This window comes from Phaenicophaeus curvirostris, chromosome 4, assembly GCF_032191515.1.
Source record: "Phaenicophaeus curvirostris isolate KB17595 chromosome 4, BPBGC_Pcur_1.0, whole genome shotgun sequence".
Classification (NCBI taxonomy): Eukaryota; Metazoa; Chordata; class Aves; order Cuculiformes; family Cuculidae; genus Phaenicophaeus; species Phaenicophaeus curvirostris.
This window is the reverse complement of record NC_091395.1, coordinates 26,158,620-26,178,832: the sequence shown is the minus strand read 5'-3', so window position 1 is coordinate 26,178,832 and position 20,213 is coordinate 26,158,620. Positions and strand designations below refer to the sequence as shown.

Sequence of the window (20,213 nt, the reverse complement as noted above, 5' to 3'; positions counted from 1 at the left end):
GTGAAATTGCTGTTACTGTGCCTGTTGGCATTTATGCATGGGGGAAGCTGATGTGCAAGTGTTCTTCACCTCATATCTGTACCTTTTGACACCAAATACTCAGTAATTTCCCAAGCAAGGAACACATCTTGCTCTGTTTACCTGGTTCTGCTTTTCCATGTCATTGGCTAAATTGGTTGTGACACACAGTTTGCCTAGGTCTACAGCTTCAACACACTGTTTTGATTTTATATTTCCAAGGCCTAGCGATTCCACAGCTGAAGCTCTACACGGGTCTCCTAACTCATGCCAGCTCACAGGAAAAGACAAACACAGTCTGGATTCAGATCTGAGTTTTCACTTAATGGAGAATTACACTTACCGGTGGCCCACTCAAGCAAACGTTTGAAACATGTGGCAAATGCAATTTAGTGCAATTAAACCCTCCAATTATTTTAAGTGTTTCATGGACAGCAGCAAAACAGATATTGGCTTTAGCCGATCTGTCAAAATTACTGTTTCTGAAACTACTGTTTGCTGAGGGATTTTGTGCCCATATGCAAACCTTACTTTTATATGTATGTGTGTATCTTGTGTGTATGCATTTATCGGGTATTTCCTAAAAGAAAACATTGATATTTCTTTGCCTGCATCTAGAAAAGACATAAAATAAATACAGCTACATTGTTAAACATTTCCAAATGTAGTTTTCACTGTCTTTTCCTCCCTAATTAATTGATTGTGTTAGTGCAACTGCTCGTTAGCTTTTTGTAGCTACAAAAGCATGAACAAAAAGCTTATGGAATTACATATTCTTCAAAAAACAGAGATGTTTTTGCTCCCTATGTTCTTCCTACTGATTTTGAAAATGAAGTGTCACTTTCCCACTTTAGGCAAAATACTTTGAAACACAAGAAGCTTTCCTGTCAGACTACTGCAATATCTATGGTTAAGGTATTCTGAAAAGACCCCAGAGATCTTTTAATAATAGAAAGCATATTGATCTTTCTCCCCCAACAAAGAAAGTAAACCAAATACCTGGAGTTTTCTTCTGGCACATTCTGTACAATGCCACTAGTGAGAAGACACAAAGGGTAATGACTATCAGGGTGATGACAATTGGCAAGATAACACCTGCAAAAGAGAGAGAACATGGTGTCAGTTTGGGGGTCATTGTTAATGGCTGTCAAAAATTTTGTGAAATAGCCATGTTTCAGGAATAGATTTTTGATACATACATTCTCTTTCTTCTTTTTTTTTTTGAAAATAAGACTCATCTGAAATTCAGTAACTGAAGTGGTTATTTCTCTTTTAACATTGTACACACAGAAAGACACTGAGGACTTACATAATCCAGTAACATTCCCCACAGCACTTACAACTAGCGATAGAAAATGCAAGATCTCCTTTTTAAATGAGGACATTTCTTTCCTTTTATTATTTCCCACCATCTGCCATTTCCTGACAGGTGTTTCCCAGCCAAGAAGCTAAAAGGAAAGAATTATGTAACGAAGAGAAACTTTCCTGGGGAAATATATAAGCCCAGTTTCTCCCCATTTCTCTTTTTTCTGGTAGCACTGGCCACATTCAAATTTAGCAGGTGCTCCCTTGCCTGCTGCCCTGCGCCCTGTGTCGGGGGAGGATGCAGCTGCATTCCCACAGTCTTTCTCAGCATCAGCTGTCATGCCTGCCCAATGTTTAGAAATAGCACCTTTGATGACTCTATGCAATTAATATTTAATATTCATATAGATACGCGTGTGCATCTATGGAACTAGAGGGAGAACCCAGAGACAAGTTTACGGTGGAAAAACATCAAACATATACTGCTAAGCCTGTACTTTGGGTAGGAAATAGCAGATCTGCGGCAACACTCTTACCCTAGAGATGCATAATATTAAAATAAAAGATTAAATAACACGCATCATGCAAATATCAAGTACTTGAAATGTTTACAGAAGACTCCCTCCTCGTCCTTATCTCCCACGACACTATGAACAATATATCTGTATAATACATTCATAACAATATATTCATATTATATGTACACATAATGGTATATCAACAACATTTCCTTATGTTTTCTTGTGTCTTCTCCCACAGGGGATGACTCAGTTCACATATTTTTTCTGTTTTATCACTTTGACTTCAGACCTTGTGCTGCTCTCCAGTGAGAGTGGTGTCAACTTGTTAAATTCTTATTTCTCTTTGAGAGGAGTTCTATATCAGGGAGTTAAATTGAGTTGGTAATAGGGTCTATGTCTGGTAAGGCTAGAAATAAACCTGCCAGTTTCATTTCTCTGCGACTCCAATCACTCATCAAAAGCCACACTCATTCACTGAAAACTCAAAGGTTGGACAATAAAGCAGGAACACTCACTAGAATAGTGGATGACATTCTCTGGTGCTTCATTGTTTCCAGAACTGTTTCCAGAACTGTTTCCAGCACTGCCAGAAGCTAGATTTGCAGAAGAAATAATGTCTTTCAGGTTAACATGCAACTGCTAGAACTCCCCAGATAATTCCTCCCTGAAGAATTACCCTCCCCAAGCAACTTCTGTGCCCCCAGTTCTGGAGTCATTTCACGTTCCATAGCTCTAGTTCTTCTTAATAATACCTGGATAACTTGGCAAGAGGGGTGGAAGAGGTTATCTAGAAAGACCTAGAAGAAACACACACTTTGTGTGGGTGCAGTCTTTCCTATGATCATCTCCTTGTCCACTTACAGGTTATGACCTACAAACATTTTCACGTGTAGGAGGTTAAGGTACCTTTCAGCATTAGAAAGGATCTCTTAACAAGCAAAAGAGTGAAAACTAGGCCTGCCTCCAAAAGAAGAAGGACCAAAATTTTTCACTGCTAATTAAGAAAAACGCTAATAGTAGGTGAAGGAATCTGAAGAGGTGCAATATTAGTAGCTAGTGATTTTCCTGATAGTTGAGTGCTACAGAGATGTGCATGCTCTCTCTGCCACATCTGAGACCGGCAATGACTGTTGGGAGCCTCTGGGCATTTTTTAGGGCAAGGTTATAAAGGAATGCGTTTCTACTTTCAGGTGCTAATCTGAATTTGAGTCAGGTATCGACAACACAAGATACCTATTACCTGGTTGCATATAGTCTGTGGAAAACCAATCACTGAACTTCAAGATAGAAAAAAGGAACAGCAAACATCAATGCTTCCCTACTTAGATTACACAGCATCCAGAATTGTATTCCATATCAGGTGAAGGCATGAGTAGACACGTGCTTACTGCCACTGAAGAAGCCAACCAGCTGGACAAATGGATAGCTAGATGCCTAGCACTGAAATTGCACTGCAAGGCTGAAAATTTTCATTGCTCATTTAAATACCAGAAATGTCTCTTAAACAAAGTCTTCTGGGGAAGGTGGTCTGTTAAGCAGGTTTTCATAGTAGAGGGTATAACTCTGTGTTTAAGTAGCAAGAACATGATAGCAGCCACTGATGCTCCGATCCATTGCTCAGGTACCCATTCACACATCATACGCTCACTGGGGTGCACAGAGGAGGGCTCAACTTGATGGGCAGAGACTACAAAATTAGCTGGGTCATTAAAACCAATTTCCCAGGGCCATTTTGAGGGCTAAAACACAATCTTGTTCTGCCAAGTCTCTGAATGACAGGCCCATCTTTTTTACAGATGGATTTTTTACACTTTGTATAGACAGTACATGCAATTCTAGTTTGCTGAATTAGAGTAAGAAACAAGGTTTGTTTGTCTCAATCCTGTTGGAGTTTCTTGCTGTGTTGATTTTAAGAACTCAGGCCCACTATGTTTTGGTGATTGCATTTTTTCCATTATTATCCCTCTGTCGATATTCGTATTCTTGCAACATACTGGTCTGTTCAGATATGTAAGAGTAAAGCAGGCAGCAGGCAGGGGCCAGCTTCTCCACAGGTTTGCTGCATATGCCAGTACACTGGATTTTCCAAACAACTAGGAGCCACATGGCCCTACTTAAAAATTTATGTAGATTGACTGGTAGCGCAAAAGGAGAGACTCTAGAGACCTGAGTTTTCACTTTTGTTCTGCTGTTGTGTAGCTGTGTGAATCTTGGGCAGACAGTCTAGCTTACCTGTTTTCTTCTCTTATATCCTCCCCCCTGCTCTTTTTTTATGTCCCCCTGAGAATATGTCTGGACAGAGACAAAAATGTCCTGAGGGAAAATGATCACTCGCTCACTGTGTGATGCCTAAACAATACAGCCACAGGTGAAACCTTCTAATGATATACTGTAAGAAACAAACACTGTCAGAGACCCTTATCTCTGAAAAATCACTGTTTCTTTAAAGCAGAAGTTCTCTCTCCATGGTGCCTGTCTGCTGAGGGGTGATAATGTAAGGATGGAAACTGTGAGCCATCATCAAGTGACTGAAATAGTTCTTATGAATTTGTAATTCCATGTGATTTCTTTAGACTTCCCAGGGAAATACTACTGCCCTTTTCACTACCTTACCTGATATAACGCATGATATACAGGGCAAGCAGCAGTTATCACACCAATGACTTATCCTAGATACTGACTGAAAATGCCAACAAAAACAAATTACACTGGAAAACATGAATGTGTATCCCTGTGTCTCTTCAGGAGAGAAAAATTAGTAATGCAGGAAAGACAAATCCATAGGTTAGCATTTTAAATACTTGAGACCATCAATGAGAAATACAGTAGCTTAAAAGAAACACTGCTGAATGAACAAAATGGATTAAGGAATTAAAACCTTTGACTTAGTTATGCACTTAAGTTTCTCACACACCAGCACATCATGTCTACATTCTCTGGGTCTGGAAAGTGAATAGGGAAGCTATTTTCCAGTTATGGAACAATCTGGGGTTGGAATAACAACCGTAGTAATACATCCATCATGGCAATGGGAGGGACAAACTTTTGCTGGCAGCAGCAGCAAGAACTGATAGGGTCAGTACTGAAAAGACTGTTTCCTGATAAGCCCAGAAAAAAAGAAAATAGGACAATACAGGTTCACTAACACAGGAAACTCTTGCTTTACTCTGGGACCTGCTGCTCCTAATCATAGGGCAAGGAATGAGAGCTACTGACAGGAACAAGGTCCTTGGTAAACACGCTATTTATATCACTTTCCCATTGCATCACAAAATACGCCAGGCCTGATTTTTTTGTGCTCCCACCCTGGGTTTTTTTTCAGTATCTGCTAGTCTAACATGGCATTCAATCGAAATCACAGGAAAGTTACTCATTGCTACAAGTCAAGAATCACTCCTCTGCTTCTCTGTACTACACTTTAAGTTCATTCTTCCCCCAAAGTCTCCTTGTTCCCTAAACATTTTGCCCCACTCCCACCCCATGCCAGCTCTTTTCATCAGTGTGCATGGAGCTCTTACTTGTCAATTCTGTGGTTGGGCTCACGTGAAGACCTGCAATAAAAGAGAAGGAATGGTTTTGTAAGCAGCTGTTTTAAGGTTAGATATCCAGAGTCTTCACATTCTTCACATCACACAAACTGTCAGACTCCAGCAATGTGCTCAGTAACCCCACAGGAAATGCTGAGCCAGAACTGGCAGGATGACGCTATTCCCAAGCCCAGAAAGTCTGAGCTGTGAAATTCTGCAGACATCCCTTATAGATGAGAGCAGAATCCAAAGTGTAGCCTATGCTGGGTTATTATTCTGCTTAAGAGGAGAAAATCCTGAATTAATTGATACATTCCTAAAAAAATTCCTCCTGCCAAAACCAAATAAGTGCCTGGAAGTGAATAGCTGTAATTTAACTGACAAATAAGTGTTTTAATAAAAGAATCTAAAGTGCTAAATTGAGACATGTCTTCAAGTCTTAATCTTCATTAATTTTCTCGGTGCCTTTGACCAGCAGGCTGACAAACAGCAGGAGCAAGAAGCATTGGTAATGAAGAAATGGACCTTGCAGAGTGCTGTGAACAATGCTTACTGACCTGCAACTGTCAGCTTCACCTACCTACAAGTTTTTGGTGCAGAACACTATTTTTTGTCAGCTTTTTGTTAGTATGCTGCTGCTTCTGTTTGTCTAGACTGTAGCATGCTTAGAAATTAAGGCAGCTGTGAATACTTCACACTTGAAGACTAGCCACAGAAACCACCAGTTCCACTGTGATTTTTATTACATTGCATTAAATCTCTCCCATGATCACTCTAAAGCAAAACGGAGCTGGACACCTAACTTGCCTGTATCTTTGAGAATATCCACCTGTGTAAAGTGGCAGTAAAAAATTTCTCTGTTTGTACAAGAAAGACTGTCTTTTGCCAAGAGTGAGTGACTGGCACTCTGCCTGTCTGGTGAGGCCTCTCACACTGGATTATTGGAACTACCATGGAAAAATTGCTAGTTTTTTTGAGGTATAAATTACAGCATTTGCTTGCCTTCCTTTAAGCTGGAGGGTACCATAAAAGTCCCCTGTTGTGTGTCTTCACGGTTTACTGCTGCCACAGCATCTGCGGGGAACGTGGTGTACCTGACCCTGGGCCAAGAGTTCTATGGGGGGATGTCACCCACCAGCACATCTTCCATGTCTGAGCTGTGCCAGGCTGGGATGCCGCAGAGGGAGTGGCACGAAGGCAGCCGTAACTCTGGGCAGGAATTGAGCCTCTCCCCCGAGTGCCTGAGGTTGCATCATTCCTTCTCTGACTGGGGTCCCCAGGGAGTATAAATCCACTCTTACACCCCTGCTGCACTTTCTGTGCTGCGGACTGATGCTTTGCACAAAGACAGCTCCTACCACCAAGATTTAACACAAGTGAAGCACATTATTTACTGCTGTGAATGTACTCTTTGAAAACCAGAATGGCTGCCCTTGGATTTCCTCCTCTCTACACCTGATTGAAAACACGGATCACTTGAGCTACTGGGGTGCAAATAACCACTTTTGCTAATGGTATATGTGACAGAAATTTAGCTGCATTTTAATCACAAACATGCATGAAAAGCATGTTCCGGTTGAAAAGTGCTTAAAAGTCAGCAGTAAGAGCTCTCCTTGAACATACTAAATATTAATAATGCTAAGTACTCTGAAGGTACATGATTCTCTTACTCGGGCTTCCTAGGATCCACAGGAGACTTTTTTTCCTAAGCTTTTTATCATCTCATCAATCCATCTGCAAAAAGCAGTGTCACCTTGCTCACAGAGCATCTCTGTGATGATTCATTAGGCACTGTTTATAGCATGCTTGGGCAACATTAACAACAAGGGCCAAGGAAAAGCTTTTGGGAAGTCAATAACTCGCCTGTCAAAGGGTATTTGGAATGACACACAGTACAGAACATAGCAGAACACATATTTGGCACAAGGAAACATCATAAAATCATATGATTTCTTGTTACCCAAATAATACCTTTCCTTCAGCCCATAAGGAATGGGATTCCATGGAAAAAATATCATGTGATCACACAGCAATGGTTGAAGAAGCAAACAGTAAAGCCCCGTGTGTGCGTAACCTTAGAGAAAGGCAGAAAACCTTGTCAAGTCTTACCAATAGGGCACTTATCTAAGAAGCTTCAAGCCTTGTATCTGAAGCCTGTGGAGAGTTGAGCATTCCTTAGAAGACTCCCCAAGATTATAACAAAATTATACATTTTCCCTTAACTTCATTGTTGCAAAAGAAGTGAACCACCTTGGCTCAGCTAGAGCAAATGAATAAATTGAAGAAACATGTCAAGCCCAAGCCTGATGTCCAAGTTTACCCCAATACAAATAAGTTTGTCAAAGCTGTATGCAGATGACATTAGGCTCCGTGAACAAGAACCAAAACCCACACTACTGTCCCAGCCAGACTTCAACACTTTAATAAACCCAGACAGCAGAGTTGATCCCAGGTAGGAAATATGACAGCAGTACCTTGCCCTTCCTTCAAGGACTATAGGAGCCTCCTGAGCCTTTGTTATTTTTCAAAAACTGCACACAACTACACACAATAAAACTACAAGCATCTTTCTCAAAGATATCACACGCAGACTCTGCTAGAGCATAAAAAAATTAAATAGGAAAAATCTTGTGCCTTTCTCTCTCTCCCCCACTCTCCAGCATGCAAGTAAGTCTCACGCTCCGTTCAGAGATTGCTCAGCCCTACCACACAAACAAAGCTGTGCTTATCACAGCGGTTCAGCAGGCACTTTCAGTTTGCATTTTCTAAATAACCATCCAGTGCCCTTTTTGGTGGTGGGCTCATACATTGCTGTTCTACAAAACGAGAAGGACAGAAGGAAAGGCAGCATTTTCCTTGCTAACATAGTTACTGTAGCTGTTCTAGCTGCTCTGCATAAATAACGTGGGAATATTTCCAGATTCATCATGAAAAGTGAGGTGTACAACACTGGCTGTGCTGAGTACTTATTATGCCATAAGGAGGACAAGGATAAAAAAATTGGCACATGATGGTGATTTGATTTGAAAATACCTGCCCGAGTCAGTTCAGTCCTAGTTAGAAACTTGACAGATGGAGAAGAGACCAATAACTAACCTCTCCCCACTCTGTTCTTCAACAACCACTACCTAAGCAGCCTGGACACCCTGCAGTTAGCTGCTTCTGGTTTTGGAGGGTAGCCACATTAAACTGTGTTCACTGGCAAAACAAATGAATAAATTTGGCTGATTACACAGAGGGGATACCACAGTATGAATCAAAGCAAAATTAAGAACTTTAAAAAACCCTCCTTGCCCTGAGCATGCTATGGATTTGTAATTGTGCTACCTGAGGTTTTGCTGTATTTTCCATTTCCCAGGCACTTCAAGTTTTACGTCTCTCTCTTAGTGAGGAAGCTGAAGACATAGTGGGTAATTTTTACCTAATATCACTATCCAAAGTTACTACACAGTTTGCGTACAGAAAGAGTCAAATCCTCTTTGTCTTACTCATAAGGATTTTTGTAAGGGAGATGCCTCCCATGAATCAAGTGAGTAGGAATTATAATTGGAGGAGTGCAATGAAGATATCAATAGATGCAGCAGATTGATTCATCTGACAGTTTATTATAATAGATCATTTGATCTTACCACCCTGCTGGGTGAACTTGAGCTTGTATTGCTCCATTATTTTTTTTGTTGTTTAGGTCACAGAATAAAAAGCTACAGTACCTGCAGATTCTCAGATGAATTTAGGCTCTGACTGATCCATTAAATCTCAAATTTTTCATTAATTAAACAAAAGGAGAAAATTAAATATTAGCAAGCAATCCTCTGTGGAGGCAGAGAATGAGTAGGAGGTACATTATACATGACAGCTGAAGTTAAAGTAAAAGAAATGTATGTGTCAGTGGCACGCATGCAGGTTGACCTCTTTGTTAAAAACAGTCCCTATTGCCTTCTCTAGCCTGAGTGAGAACTCTGCAGCCCCTTCTTTGTGGCTGGTGGTTTCAGTTTTCTTTAATACAGCAGTACTGTTCTCTGATGTTTCTCGAAGTTCTTTCCTAGACTCCCCCACTCATTTCAGTCACTTTCCAGCTCTCTGTGGCACTCCTCCCACACCCTGATCTTTTGATAGGACTGATGAGAAATTTCGCTTAAAAATGTGATTTTTTCTTTCTCTGCAACAAGAAGGGAATTTTTTACCAAAATGGCATTTTTTTTTTAAATGGAAAATGGTCTCAAAACTAAATATATTCTTTCGCATTGAGGTTAGTCAGCTGAATTATTTTGGTTGAGCATACCAAATAGAGACATTCAGTTTCAGGTAAACTTCATATTCATTTGTCTTCCCTTGAGCTCCCACGCAGAACCTGTGGCTTGGGAGCTTGCAAAGTCTGCTGTCCCCTATGGGCTGCAGCACCAACCTGGTTACACATACCAGTGTCTGCTCTGGGGAACAAAAAGTATCCAGCTCCTATAGAAGCCAACGAATGGGAAATTGCAAAGAGACAGGTAGACATAGTCTAATGGTAGTGAAAGGGTCGGTTCTTTAGGGTGCTGAGACTAGAAGAACCAGGGTTCTTGTAGTCTCAGCACAGAATGAAACAACTGGCTTGTCACTTGCATTACTTTAAAAGTTATTAGGATGCAGTACACGGCTTCCCTTGGCCCTGAGCAATAGCACATGGGAGAAGAAATTTCAATAGAAACCAAAACGCTTTTTCTTAAAGTCTTTAATGTATACAGAGAATAAGGGAGCAAAGATGGTCTAAACGTGCACCCATTTGAGATAAGCTACCTAACTTGTGGGAATCCTGATGTGGGAGGAAGTGATTTTGAAATGGTGGTTTTATGGGACCTCAGAGTACTGGCAATGCCAAGCATGTAGACTGACTCCTCCTGGACACAGGGCCTTTTCCTTCTCACGCAGGCAATTATAGCCCTGGCATCTTGGGTAGTACTGTAGCTCAAGAAGATTTATTGGTTCTACGGTGAAGTGAGCTGAATAAGATTGACTTTTGAGAACAGACCCAAGAAACATTGGAAAACTTTCTGGGCAAATTTTGAATGTAAAGCGTAACTGTACAGTGCAATAGGTAATTCAATACATGGGACCCTTAGCCAGATATGTATTACAATTCAATTTTAACCTGCAGAGTGTACCTGTGTAAGAGAACCTTTAATTAAAAAACATTGTAATTTATTACTTTATTGCAGTGTACCAGTGGTAAGGTTCCCATACCACACATGTCTGCCAAGAACCACAAAGCCTAACAGAATAATCAAGTAACTACAGCTCACAATGTATACATTATGGGGCATAGGCTTATTGAAATTATTGCAAAAAATCCTCTCTATATCAGTGGCCTTGGAATAAAACTTAAAATATCCCAACTTCCTTAAAATGCTTATTATTATATCTTTCCTTGCATGCTTCTAAGAATTTCAATGTGTGCCGAGCATATAATATTACTCTGCTTTCATATCCAATCCTATCCTGTATGAGGAAAAATCACAGTACATGCATGTCCTTATCTCCAACAAACACAATCCAGAGGCTGTAAAAAAGTCTTGTATCCCCTGGGGAATGTCGAATGTTAATAATAATTGGGATATGCGAATAAAATCAGTGTCCTTATTGGATTTGCATGCATGTAGCTGAAAGCAAGTATTGAGTGAAGTGAAGGCTTGAGACACCTTAAGAAAACCTGAATAAGTGGGTCTTCAAACTCTAGGAAAGTTAAGTCAGTTAGAAGCATGATAAAAACCACACTCATGACCTGGCATCTAGGTTTACCACACTCATGACCTGGCATCTAGGTTCACCACAATGTTGCTTAGGGGATAAATACACCGAAACACACCAAAACACTAGACTGGAGTTGGGAAGGATCGATATATTTTTGACCTTGCATGTGACCATGTTGTACTTCAAACAATGTCATTTTATTGATGAATGCATTAACACACCCTCCAGTTTTATTAACAATTGTAAAAATTATAGCTATTTTCTCCTTTGCTTTGCAGCCAGAGGATTTATCTTGATGATTTCCTCTGGCAGTCAATGTTACGCAATGACCACATACAGTATATATAAAGATTGTCATTATCTTTAGTAATTTATATTCTCCTGTAACGACATTGAATATCCCAACTGAATGTTTTGAAGTTCACTCATCACTCACTGCAACTTCATAGCTAGATGACACAGACACAACATACCTTGCATGAATAAGGAGGTGGCCCTCATTCCAGGAAAATGCACAAAAAATGAAGAAGAGATTTGAAACTGTTTGCATCTTTTTAACTGTTTGTATACGAAAATAGAGTGTAAGTTTTCAAGACTTACCTGAAGTTCTGGGAGCAGAAGTAGTTTTTTGTAGAGAGATTGTAGAAGAAAAAGATGATCCTTTAGTAGATGAAGCATCCAAACTCTGATTTTGTGCCAATTGTGTTGCATTTGCTTGTGTAGCTGGAAAGAAGGCAGATGTTCAGGTAAGACACACCTGAATAAGCATTGTTTTAGATCCTGGACCATACCTCAGACAAATGTTCCTGCCATCATAGAAGAGATTTAAGATCAGAAAACACTATAGCTTCTGGTAACTGCTTGTCAAGCGACGAATCATCCCTATGGAGTTGTTACTACTGGCATAGTCAAGCCATCTTTAAAACACATCGTAGCATCAGAAACAGCCTCACATCTGTGCCAGAAGACAGCCTAGAGCTGATACTTGGGAGCCCAGAATAACTAGACAGTCTTGCACCAAGAAAAGCATGAGCAGAAGAAAGAAGCTCGCTTACTGCCCTTTATTTTTAATCTTAATTTAAAAAAAAAAAGGCAAGAAAAGCAAGTTTCATCCGCAACTGTCACATACTGTGTAAAAAGTTTTGGGATTGTAACTAAGTGCAGAGTTAATTGTTTCATTCTGTGTTGTTAAGGGCTAGGAAAAATAATATACCCCTAAAAATTAATGTATGAAAGATTAAATTGTCTTATTTCTGCTCTAATAGAGTCAATAGAGAGTCAAGGCCATCTGTGTCACGAGAGTTGCATCCAAAGGTGAGTCCAAGATGATGGTGCAAGGCACCGCCTGAACCCATGGAACTGAAGGTCACTAAATGACAAGAAGAAGAATTTAAGATCCTCCAGCACAGCTGATAATTCCTATGTCTACTCTCAAATCTCAGCATAACAGGCAAGACAGTATCTACTGAATAAAACATAGGGGGTGCCCAAGAGTAACCTTATACTTCCTTTCTGATATAAATCAGAGATGCGACTGAGCTGTAAACTGTTTCCAGTGCCTCTTATGAATTTCAAACACTGAAACTAAGACATGTTTTAGTCATGCAAGGGCAATACCATGTACACACAAAGATATGAATCTTGAAGAATGCTTCATCACATGCTTTATTCAGAAACTCTGATTACCAGTTTGCCCCCTCAAAGAGGGCTTTTCTCAGGAAAAACAAATCCCAGCACCCAAAGCTCCCTATTCTTCCACCTTTAACTCGGCACTTCCCTTCCTCTCTTGTTTATTAAGTGCGATACCTTAGAGAGGCAAGCTTCAGAAATCAATGAGCTACGAAAAACTGAGCTGAAGCCACACTGAAGTCAGGGGATTCATACAACTTTGGTGACTGAGAGGAGCTGGACAGCCAAGGACGGTGTCTTTGAAGGTCAAGGCATGGAAGGAAGCTGTACTGAAAATTATACAAAAGAACCTTAATTGCTTAAACTTTTCACTGGGATGAGAAGTGCATGAGAAGTGATGAGAAGTGCAATTTCACTGTTGTCTCCCTCTGGAGACCTCAGTATTGTACCCTGTTCCAGTGCCCTTCACCTTTTGGTGAAGATATTTTTCCTGATGTCTAATCTGAACCGCCCCTGGTGCCACTTGTGGCCATTTCTTTTCATTTTATTGCCTGTCATTTGGGAGAGAAGACCAACACCCGCCTCACTACAACCTCCTTCCAGCTAGTTGTAGACAGTGATAAGGTCTCCCCTCAGCCTCCTTTTCTCTAGGCTAAAAAACCTCCATTCCCTCAGCTGCTCTTCTTAAAACTTGTTCCCCATTCCCCTCACCAGCTTCATTGCTCTTCTCTGGACACACTCCAGGATCTCAATGTCTTTCTTGTAGTGAGGGGCCCAAAACTGAACACAGTATTCGAGGTACAGCCTCATCAGGGCTGACTACAGGGGCACAATCATTTCCCTGGTCCTGCTGGCCACGCTGTTTCTGATACAAGCCAAGATGCCTTTGGCCTTCTTGGCCACCTGGGCACACTGCTGGCTCATGTTCAGTCGGCTGTCAACCAACATCCTCTCCCTTTAAGATGCATGGGATTTTAACATTAACAGCCACCACCTTGTGGCTCCCTTATCATAAGTCAGTAAAAGCTTTATGGGAGACTGTAAAGTAAGGGAGAGTAACAGTGAGCCTTCATCTGCAGGGACATTTGAATACAAACGTGCCTTGTGAGTACTGCAAAACAGTCAGGTGTGTGGGAGACATGAGAAGGGAGGCAGCCAGTTGCCTCGTAACCCTATAGAGAGCTGTTTTCCCATGGGGATCACACATTCCGGGTGCCCTATCAGTCCTGGCAGCCGCCCAGCCCTGGGTGCTTCTCTTGTGTTTGGGAGTTGTGAGAACACGTTGTTGGGAACACGGGCTGTGCGCTGGATATGCCTTGGTGGGGGATCAGGAGAGGAGGAATTACAGTGGTTGCATTTAATTTTTTTTTTTAATTCAGCCTGGGTAAGATTCTCCCAGCGACTCAATAGCACCAGCTATGACTCATACCTTTACCTTCACAGCTTGGCATTAACCTTGTTGCATTTATTTCAGCAGACTGTAGAAGAGCCTCCCCACTCCTGGTGTCTAGGGGTAAAGTAGGCATGCTACGGTGCAAAACTCTGTGTGCCAGTTTTCACCACTCCCAAGATGAAAAATGGAACATGGTTGTGAAGGTTCCTTTAATTCCACTGTACTTCTGCAAGATTAAATCCTAGCAACCGAATTCTCTGCTAATTTGTGGCTTTGAAGTGGCTTTTAAGCAGCATCCAAGCCTTATGCCTAATACACAGCATAGGCTTTCCTATCAACACACTTAGCTGATCAAAAAGCTTCTGTGCCAAAAGCCTGTGGGAACAGAAGCATCCATATCCAGCAACTGCTCGCATACACAATGGCAGCACTGACAGCACAGTACGTCTGCTAGGAATCTGCCTTTTTGGTAAATCCCATAACTCATATCTATGCAAGGTTTAATTTGATCTCAACAGGAGGAGATAGCACAAGTCCTTACCGCAGTGCCTGTGCCCTGCGCGGGAACAGGCGGGGGACTCTGCGCAGGCACACGGTGACTCAGTTCTGCCATCCCCACTGACACATTGCTGCAGTAATTCATCACGCTCCGGCTCAGCCAGCTACAGTTTAGATTTCTGCCTGCCTGCCAGGGGGAGGCCTGGGCTCACAGAAAAGCAGCACAGCAGAGAAGGGCTGCTGCTGCTGCTGCAAAAGCACTCACATCATTCACTAATGGGTTTGTTGTCAACAGCTGATTACGAATAAAAATGGTAAAGCAGTAAAGACTGTAAAATAGCTGTCCGAATGGGGATGATTGCTGCAGTGGCAGAACTCCCTGATGGTGATGCAGCTCTCCCTGCTGATTTTTTGATAGGATAAATGACAGTGTGTTAACATGGATTTGTCAAAGGGATAATCAACAACAGGGAACCTGAAGCCACTCTGCAAAGCTGCTGTCTGAGGCTCAGGTATTTCCTTACTCATTGTGCTCTGAAAACCCTTCACTTTAACCAGCTGAAATTTGACACATATCCTCACTTGATCTTAGCATGATTTTCTACTTAACCTATGTATAAGCAGTACTTTAAATTTTATTTACAGCAGGCTGTTACCTAACTAACTTGACATCATAAGATGCTTCAAGTAAGTGGCAGGTAGTCTGTGTATATGCACTGCAAAGAATGCAGACATCTGTATAGGTGTTAAAATCTTACTCAACCAGTCAATGAATCAAGGAAACACCTTTGCAGGGCAGAAGGAACCGCACCCAAACCATGTGAAAACACCAGCATGAAGGCTTTGTTAGATGCAAGACTAAACCTTCTCCCTTGAGCTCACTCCTTTAGCATAAACACACATCTAACTGTTACCCCGATAATCAACAGCCTAAGAAAACATTTGCATTAATGATTGTATTTCATTACAGCTTTGAAAAATTCTAGTATAGTAAAACCAATTCAACTTCATGTCCATTCAGAGGAATAGGGAGGTAACCAAACAGATTCCATTCAGAGGAATAGGGAGGTAACCAAACAGATCTCGGCTTTAATATTTACACCCATAGCTGATTGCAACTGCTGTCTGCCCACTTTACATTTTCTGGTAAGCAAAAACCCACAAATACTTAAAAATACATGTTTTAAAACATCTCTCCACCTAACATGTCTCAGCAGCCAAATATACTCAGTGTTTACCTACAGCACGCAGTAACAACCTGAGGACAACTGAGCAATACATAAACCTTTTTCTGGTAGTTTTACTGAAGTGCAATTTCTTTCTTCATTACCAGTAGTTTGTTAAAAATAAATAAATAAATAATCTCCTCCACTCTTTCCTTTTCTCACTTTTTAATATTTAGTATCTCATTGCACCATGATGTATCATCATCCAGAAAACTCACATGAGATACATTGGAAACACAACAGCCAAACCCCCACTTCTACTTGTAATTTAATACCTTGACCACTGACCTTATACAAGATGCTTGCTCCATATCCAAGGGAGGAAGAACAGAACCTTTTGTTGCATTTCATTTCATATTCTCTTTAATAACTCCAGATGACCCAGGATATGAAATCCTCATTGCAGATGCAACTTGCTACAGTGTGGCACCATATAAACTCTTGTTTGAGGGCCTGGAGTGCACAAGTGAGGCCACCTTCTGACTGAACATGAACTATTGGATTTGACCCCTGATATTAATAAATAAGAAGGCTAAGGAGACAAGTGTAGTTGCTGGCTTCCAGTGTAATAAACAGGGCAGGAGGGCAAAGAGGGAGAGATTGTAGTTATGGCCTGCAGAGGAAAAGAATACTGAAGACTTTAAAAAAAAAAAAAAGACAAAGTTGTCTGCATGATTTCCCAGCGTATAGAGCACTGGGGGCTTTTGCTGAATCTATAATACAAGGTGACAGCAGCCACAGAAATTGCAGTGGAGACGGGAAGCCCTGTCAAGTCTCTGCTGTATGAATGTGATTATTCGCTGAAGCTTTTAGTAGGGGTTGAAGCAGATAAAGCAATAGCCACCATCACAAACCAGCAGAGGCACCTGCTTTTCATTAAAAATCAGATGTAGTAAAGGTAAATATTGAAGTGTCAAAAAGGCACTGCCAATTTCTGCCCCAGACCCATCTGGCCAGCCCAAAAAGGGAGAGAAGGGAGCACTAGTAAAGCGTTGAGAGGACGCAGTGAAGCCAGCGTGTGAGGTGGAACTGGAGAGATGGCTGTAGCTAGCAGGGGGGGCTGTGGGTTTTCTGCAAGGGCTGGCCACATGTCTGCACAGCCCCTGTGAAACACCCTGTCCCAAAGCCACTACCTCGTGCCCTATCCCACTCCTGTGTGCTGAAGTCAGGGCCACAGTTTTCTTGAAAGGTAAACCAGAATTTTGACTTAAAACATGCTAAAACTAGTTTTCACATACACAGTTTTCCCAAATATTACTTAGCACTGAGAAAATACAAAGTCTCTTAATACAGGGCAGTTACCAATGTCTTATTTCATTTTCTTTTTTATGAAGTGGAGCGAGAGGCAGGTAAGCCCTATTTTTAGGTTAATTTATCAATCATTTTTATCACCAGTTTAGGAGGGTATCTTAAATGAGGAGTTTTAAAAAAAAATTACAACTCAAACAGGTAGAGACTGAACTCTAGCTGGTGGGAAGAGAACACAAAAGGAATAGCAAGGAAATGCATTGGTGAAAACTTCATATCCAGGCCCATTATACCTCCAGCACCATCATACCCTGAGCACTGATTTTTCAGGATATCAGTGCAGAGCTGTGTCCAAAGCTAAGCTTCACTGGCAGGCATGCCTTTCCTTGTTAGCTTTCCTTCCACTGCCAAGAGCTTTACCTGTCACCAAGGTTTAGTTCCAGGTGGCTGTGCCGCTCCAGTACCCACAAGCCAGAAACCTCCGCCAACGCGAAAGGACTAGGAATTGCAACCATAACAGGATGCATCATGCTGTGGGCTTTTGACAGGCCCACAGGGTCACAAATGCAAGTTAAAAAAGTTTCTTTGTACTCTTCAGTATCACTTCAGCAGCTTGTGCATCGGCCAGACTGTATTCTGTGACTCACTGAGACTGACATTTAAAGGCCAAGCCAAAAACCAAAAGACTTCAGGCTGACAGTCAGAGTGCTCCCTACACCAAAAACAGCAGAAAAGCTGCATCAGTAAGATGTAACCACTAAATGACAGGGTGACTGCTCTCCAGGAAGCTTAGCAGGCTCAGGTTCATGAGGTTTGTCTTTAAAAGAGAATTTGCACAAAGAAACATGCAGACCATTTCATAGGAGTCTCTTTTTAGTCAAGGCAACCAAGGAAAGAGAATTCAAGTTCTAATCACTTGTCACAGTTCTATATACTTTAAATATCAATTCTGAGAACATTGGTGCACCACTGACTGCTGAGTTAAACACCCAGATTATTTTAAAATATAAACAATGGAGTATTTCAAGGCTCTGGTTCAGCAAAAGACTTGAACAAATATTTACAGTGTGGCTCAGAGACAAAAAATAGAAGACAATTTCATCTGAAGTTTACTGAGCTCCTTTTGAATGTTTAAATTTAATCCAACTACTTGCTGGATACATGGGAATTTTTGTTTTAATCGATTTTATTTTTCTGCAATCCAAATCTGATGCATTGGACCAACACATAGGTTATTCTGAAGACTTATGGGGAATAAAAGTATTTCCTAAGATTAATGCAAGGTAATTAGTACTACCTCTCTGCTTTCAGTACTGTGACTCATAATATAGAGCATAATCAACGGCAGCAATGCAACATATAGAAAAATAAAAAAAAACCCAAGGATTCTGTTGTGACACCACTCTGCTCACATAGATTAATTTATTTTTGATGAAATACTTACTAAAAAAAAAAAGCAAAACACAAAAGAAAATAAAAAAATTAAAACCCTTCCAAACGCATCTCTCCTGGTTACAGTGAGATTAAAATCCTGTGCAATGGCTTCAGATTACCTCCACAAGGGCAAGATTCATTAAAGATACATATTATAATTTGTAGGATAAATAGCTCTGCTTCTCAAAGCCTCCAAATCCATAAGCCAAACTACTCTTTTTGACCTCCTTTTGTTGCTCCACACTGCTTTACATAAATGTAGCATACAATGAATCAGAAGGGGGTCAATGAAATTATCACTTACTGTTTGTTGTGTTGTCACTTTTATCTTCTGCTGTAGTGGTCACTTTTACTGGTGGTGGTGTTGTTGTATCTTGTGGTATTTGCTGGGTATCATTAGGTGTGGAAAGTGTGCGGTCTAATAAAGAAATGACATTCAAATTATATCCTCAATTCTGCATATACACACACACACAAACCACACCTTTTGCCCTGCTTGCAGCCTAGTTTTAAATTATCAAAAGAATATTTCATTTAAATTGAAAATCCACATGGACAGGGCTCCTTTCACTGTAGAGAAGCGAATCTCTGTACCCTAGGTGGGTCATATCACTGCTGCGATAATGCAGTTACAAGGCCTGCCTTGGAGCTGCTTTAAGCATGACCAGGAAGAAGCTCCTGTGCACACCTACAAGGTTTCACCAGAGTTTACTATCTGTAAAACAAATTCCCAAGCCAAGAAGCACTGCTGCTTAATTTCCTGAACATCCACTGGAACAGTATCAACAATTAGCTGAAAGAAATTATCACTTACTGCTTGTGATGGATTCCTCTGTAGCTCTGCTTGCGGTCCATGTCAGCACTGATGCTTGCAATGTTGTTGGTTGTGAAGTTAACACATTCACAACTTCCATTCCTGCAAGAAAGGCATTCACATCTTTATTGATTTATTTTGTCATGCATAAAACCCCTAGTTGCTTTCTCTCACAAAAGCAATGAATTTCTTCTTAAAGTCTGTCTCTTGCAGAGCTTACTTACATGCACATTTTTAAAGAGAATTCAAAGTGCATATCTGCAAGTTGCCCACTGCAAGTTAGAAGCTGTACCTTCCAACCATCCCCTGAGGAAGAGTCATACGCTCTTTGGGAGTTATACAGAGGTGCTTGGTGTGACTTCCAAACTGCTGACCAGCACTTTGTCACATACCTGTTTAACAGGAGGTGGGATGTAAACTCTCCAGAAAGATGCAGAAGTGACACATGCGAACACAGCTTATATATTAAGGAACCAAAGGGGAAGAGACTCTACCAGTCTGTGTTCAGTTTTTATCTCTCCTCCCTGCTGTCCATCTCAAGCCCTGGCTGAGTCTTCTTCTCTAGCTAGTTTTCCCAGACCCTGTTCCTCTGCACCCGTTTTTCTGGGGAAAAAAGAGCAGCTGGCAGGGCTTCCTTTGAAGTGTGCAGCAAAGTTTAGGACATCGTGGATGAGATGTATAGTATTCTTTTGTAAGCGATATTCTCCAGGGTGAACATGGTACCCTTTGCAAGGTAACTCCCGGTAGTTCTCTTCTCCAGAGGGGTGAGATTTGGAAGCTGGGGGCGGGGAAGGACTCCCTCAGGCAGCAGGGATCAGTTACAGCTGCTGCTGGTATGGAAGAATGGGGAGTAGAGTTGTGCAAAAATCA

The 20,213-nt window shown here is 41.2% G+C and overlaps 1 protein-coding gene across 3 annotated transcripts in view; it reads right to left on the bottom strand.

The window, feature by feature from the left end:
- EMCN (endomucin) overlaps positions 1-20,213 on the bottom strand; it is a 56,712-nt gene that overhangs the window by 16,647 nt on the left and 19,852 nt on the right. For all 3 annotated transcript variants that reach the window (XM_069855583.1, XM_069855586.1, XM_069855585.1), the window contains exons 3-8: positions 19,344-19,445; positions 18,834-18,947; positions 11,702-11,824; positions 5,363-5,395; positions 2,360-2,437; positions 1,018-1,113 (exon numbers count right to left, since the gene is read on the bottom strand). In XM_069855583.1, coding sequence (XP_069711684.1) covers positions 1,018-1,113; positions 2,360-2,437; positions 5,363-5,395; positions 11,702-11,824; positions 18,834-18,947; positions 19,344-19,445 — 546 coding nt within the window. The remainder of the gene's footprint in view (positions 1-1,017; positions 1,114-2,359; positions 2,438-5,362; positions 5,396-11,701; positions 11,825-18,833; positions 18,948-19,343; positions 19,446-20,213) is intronic.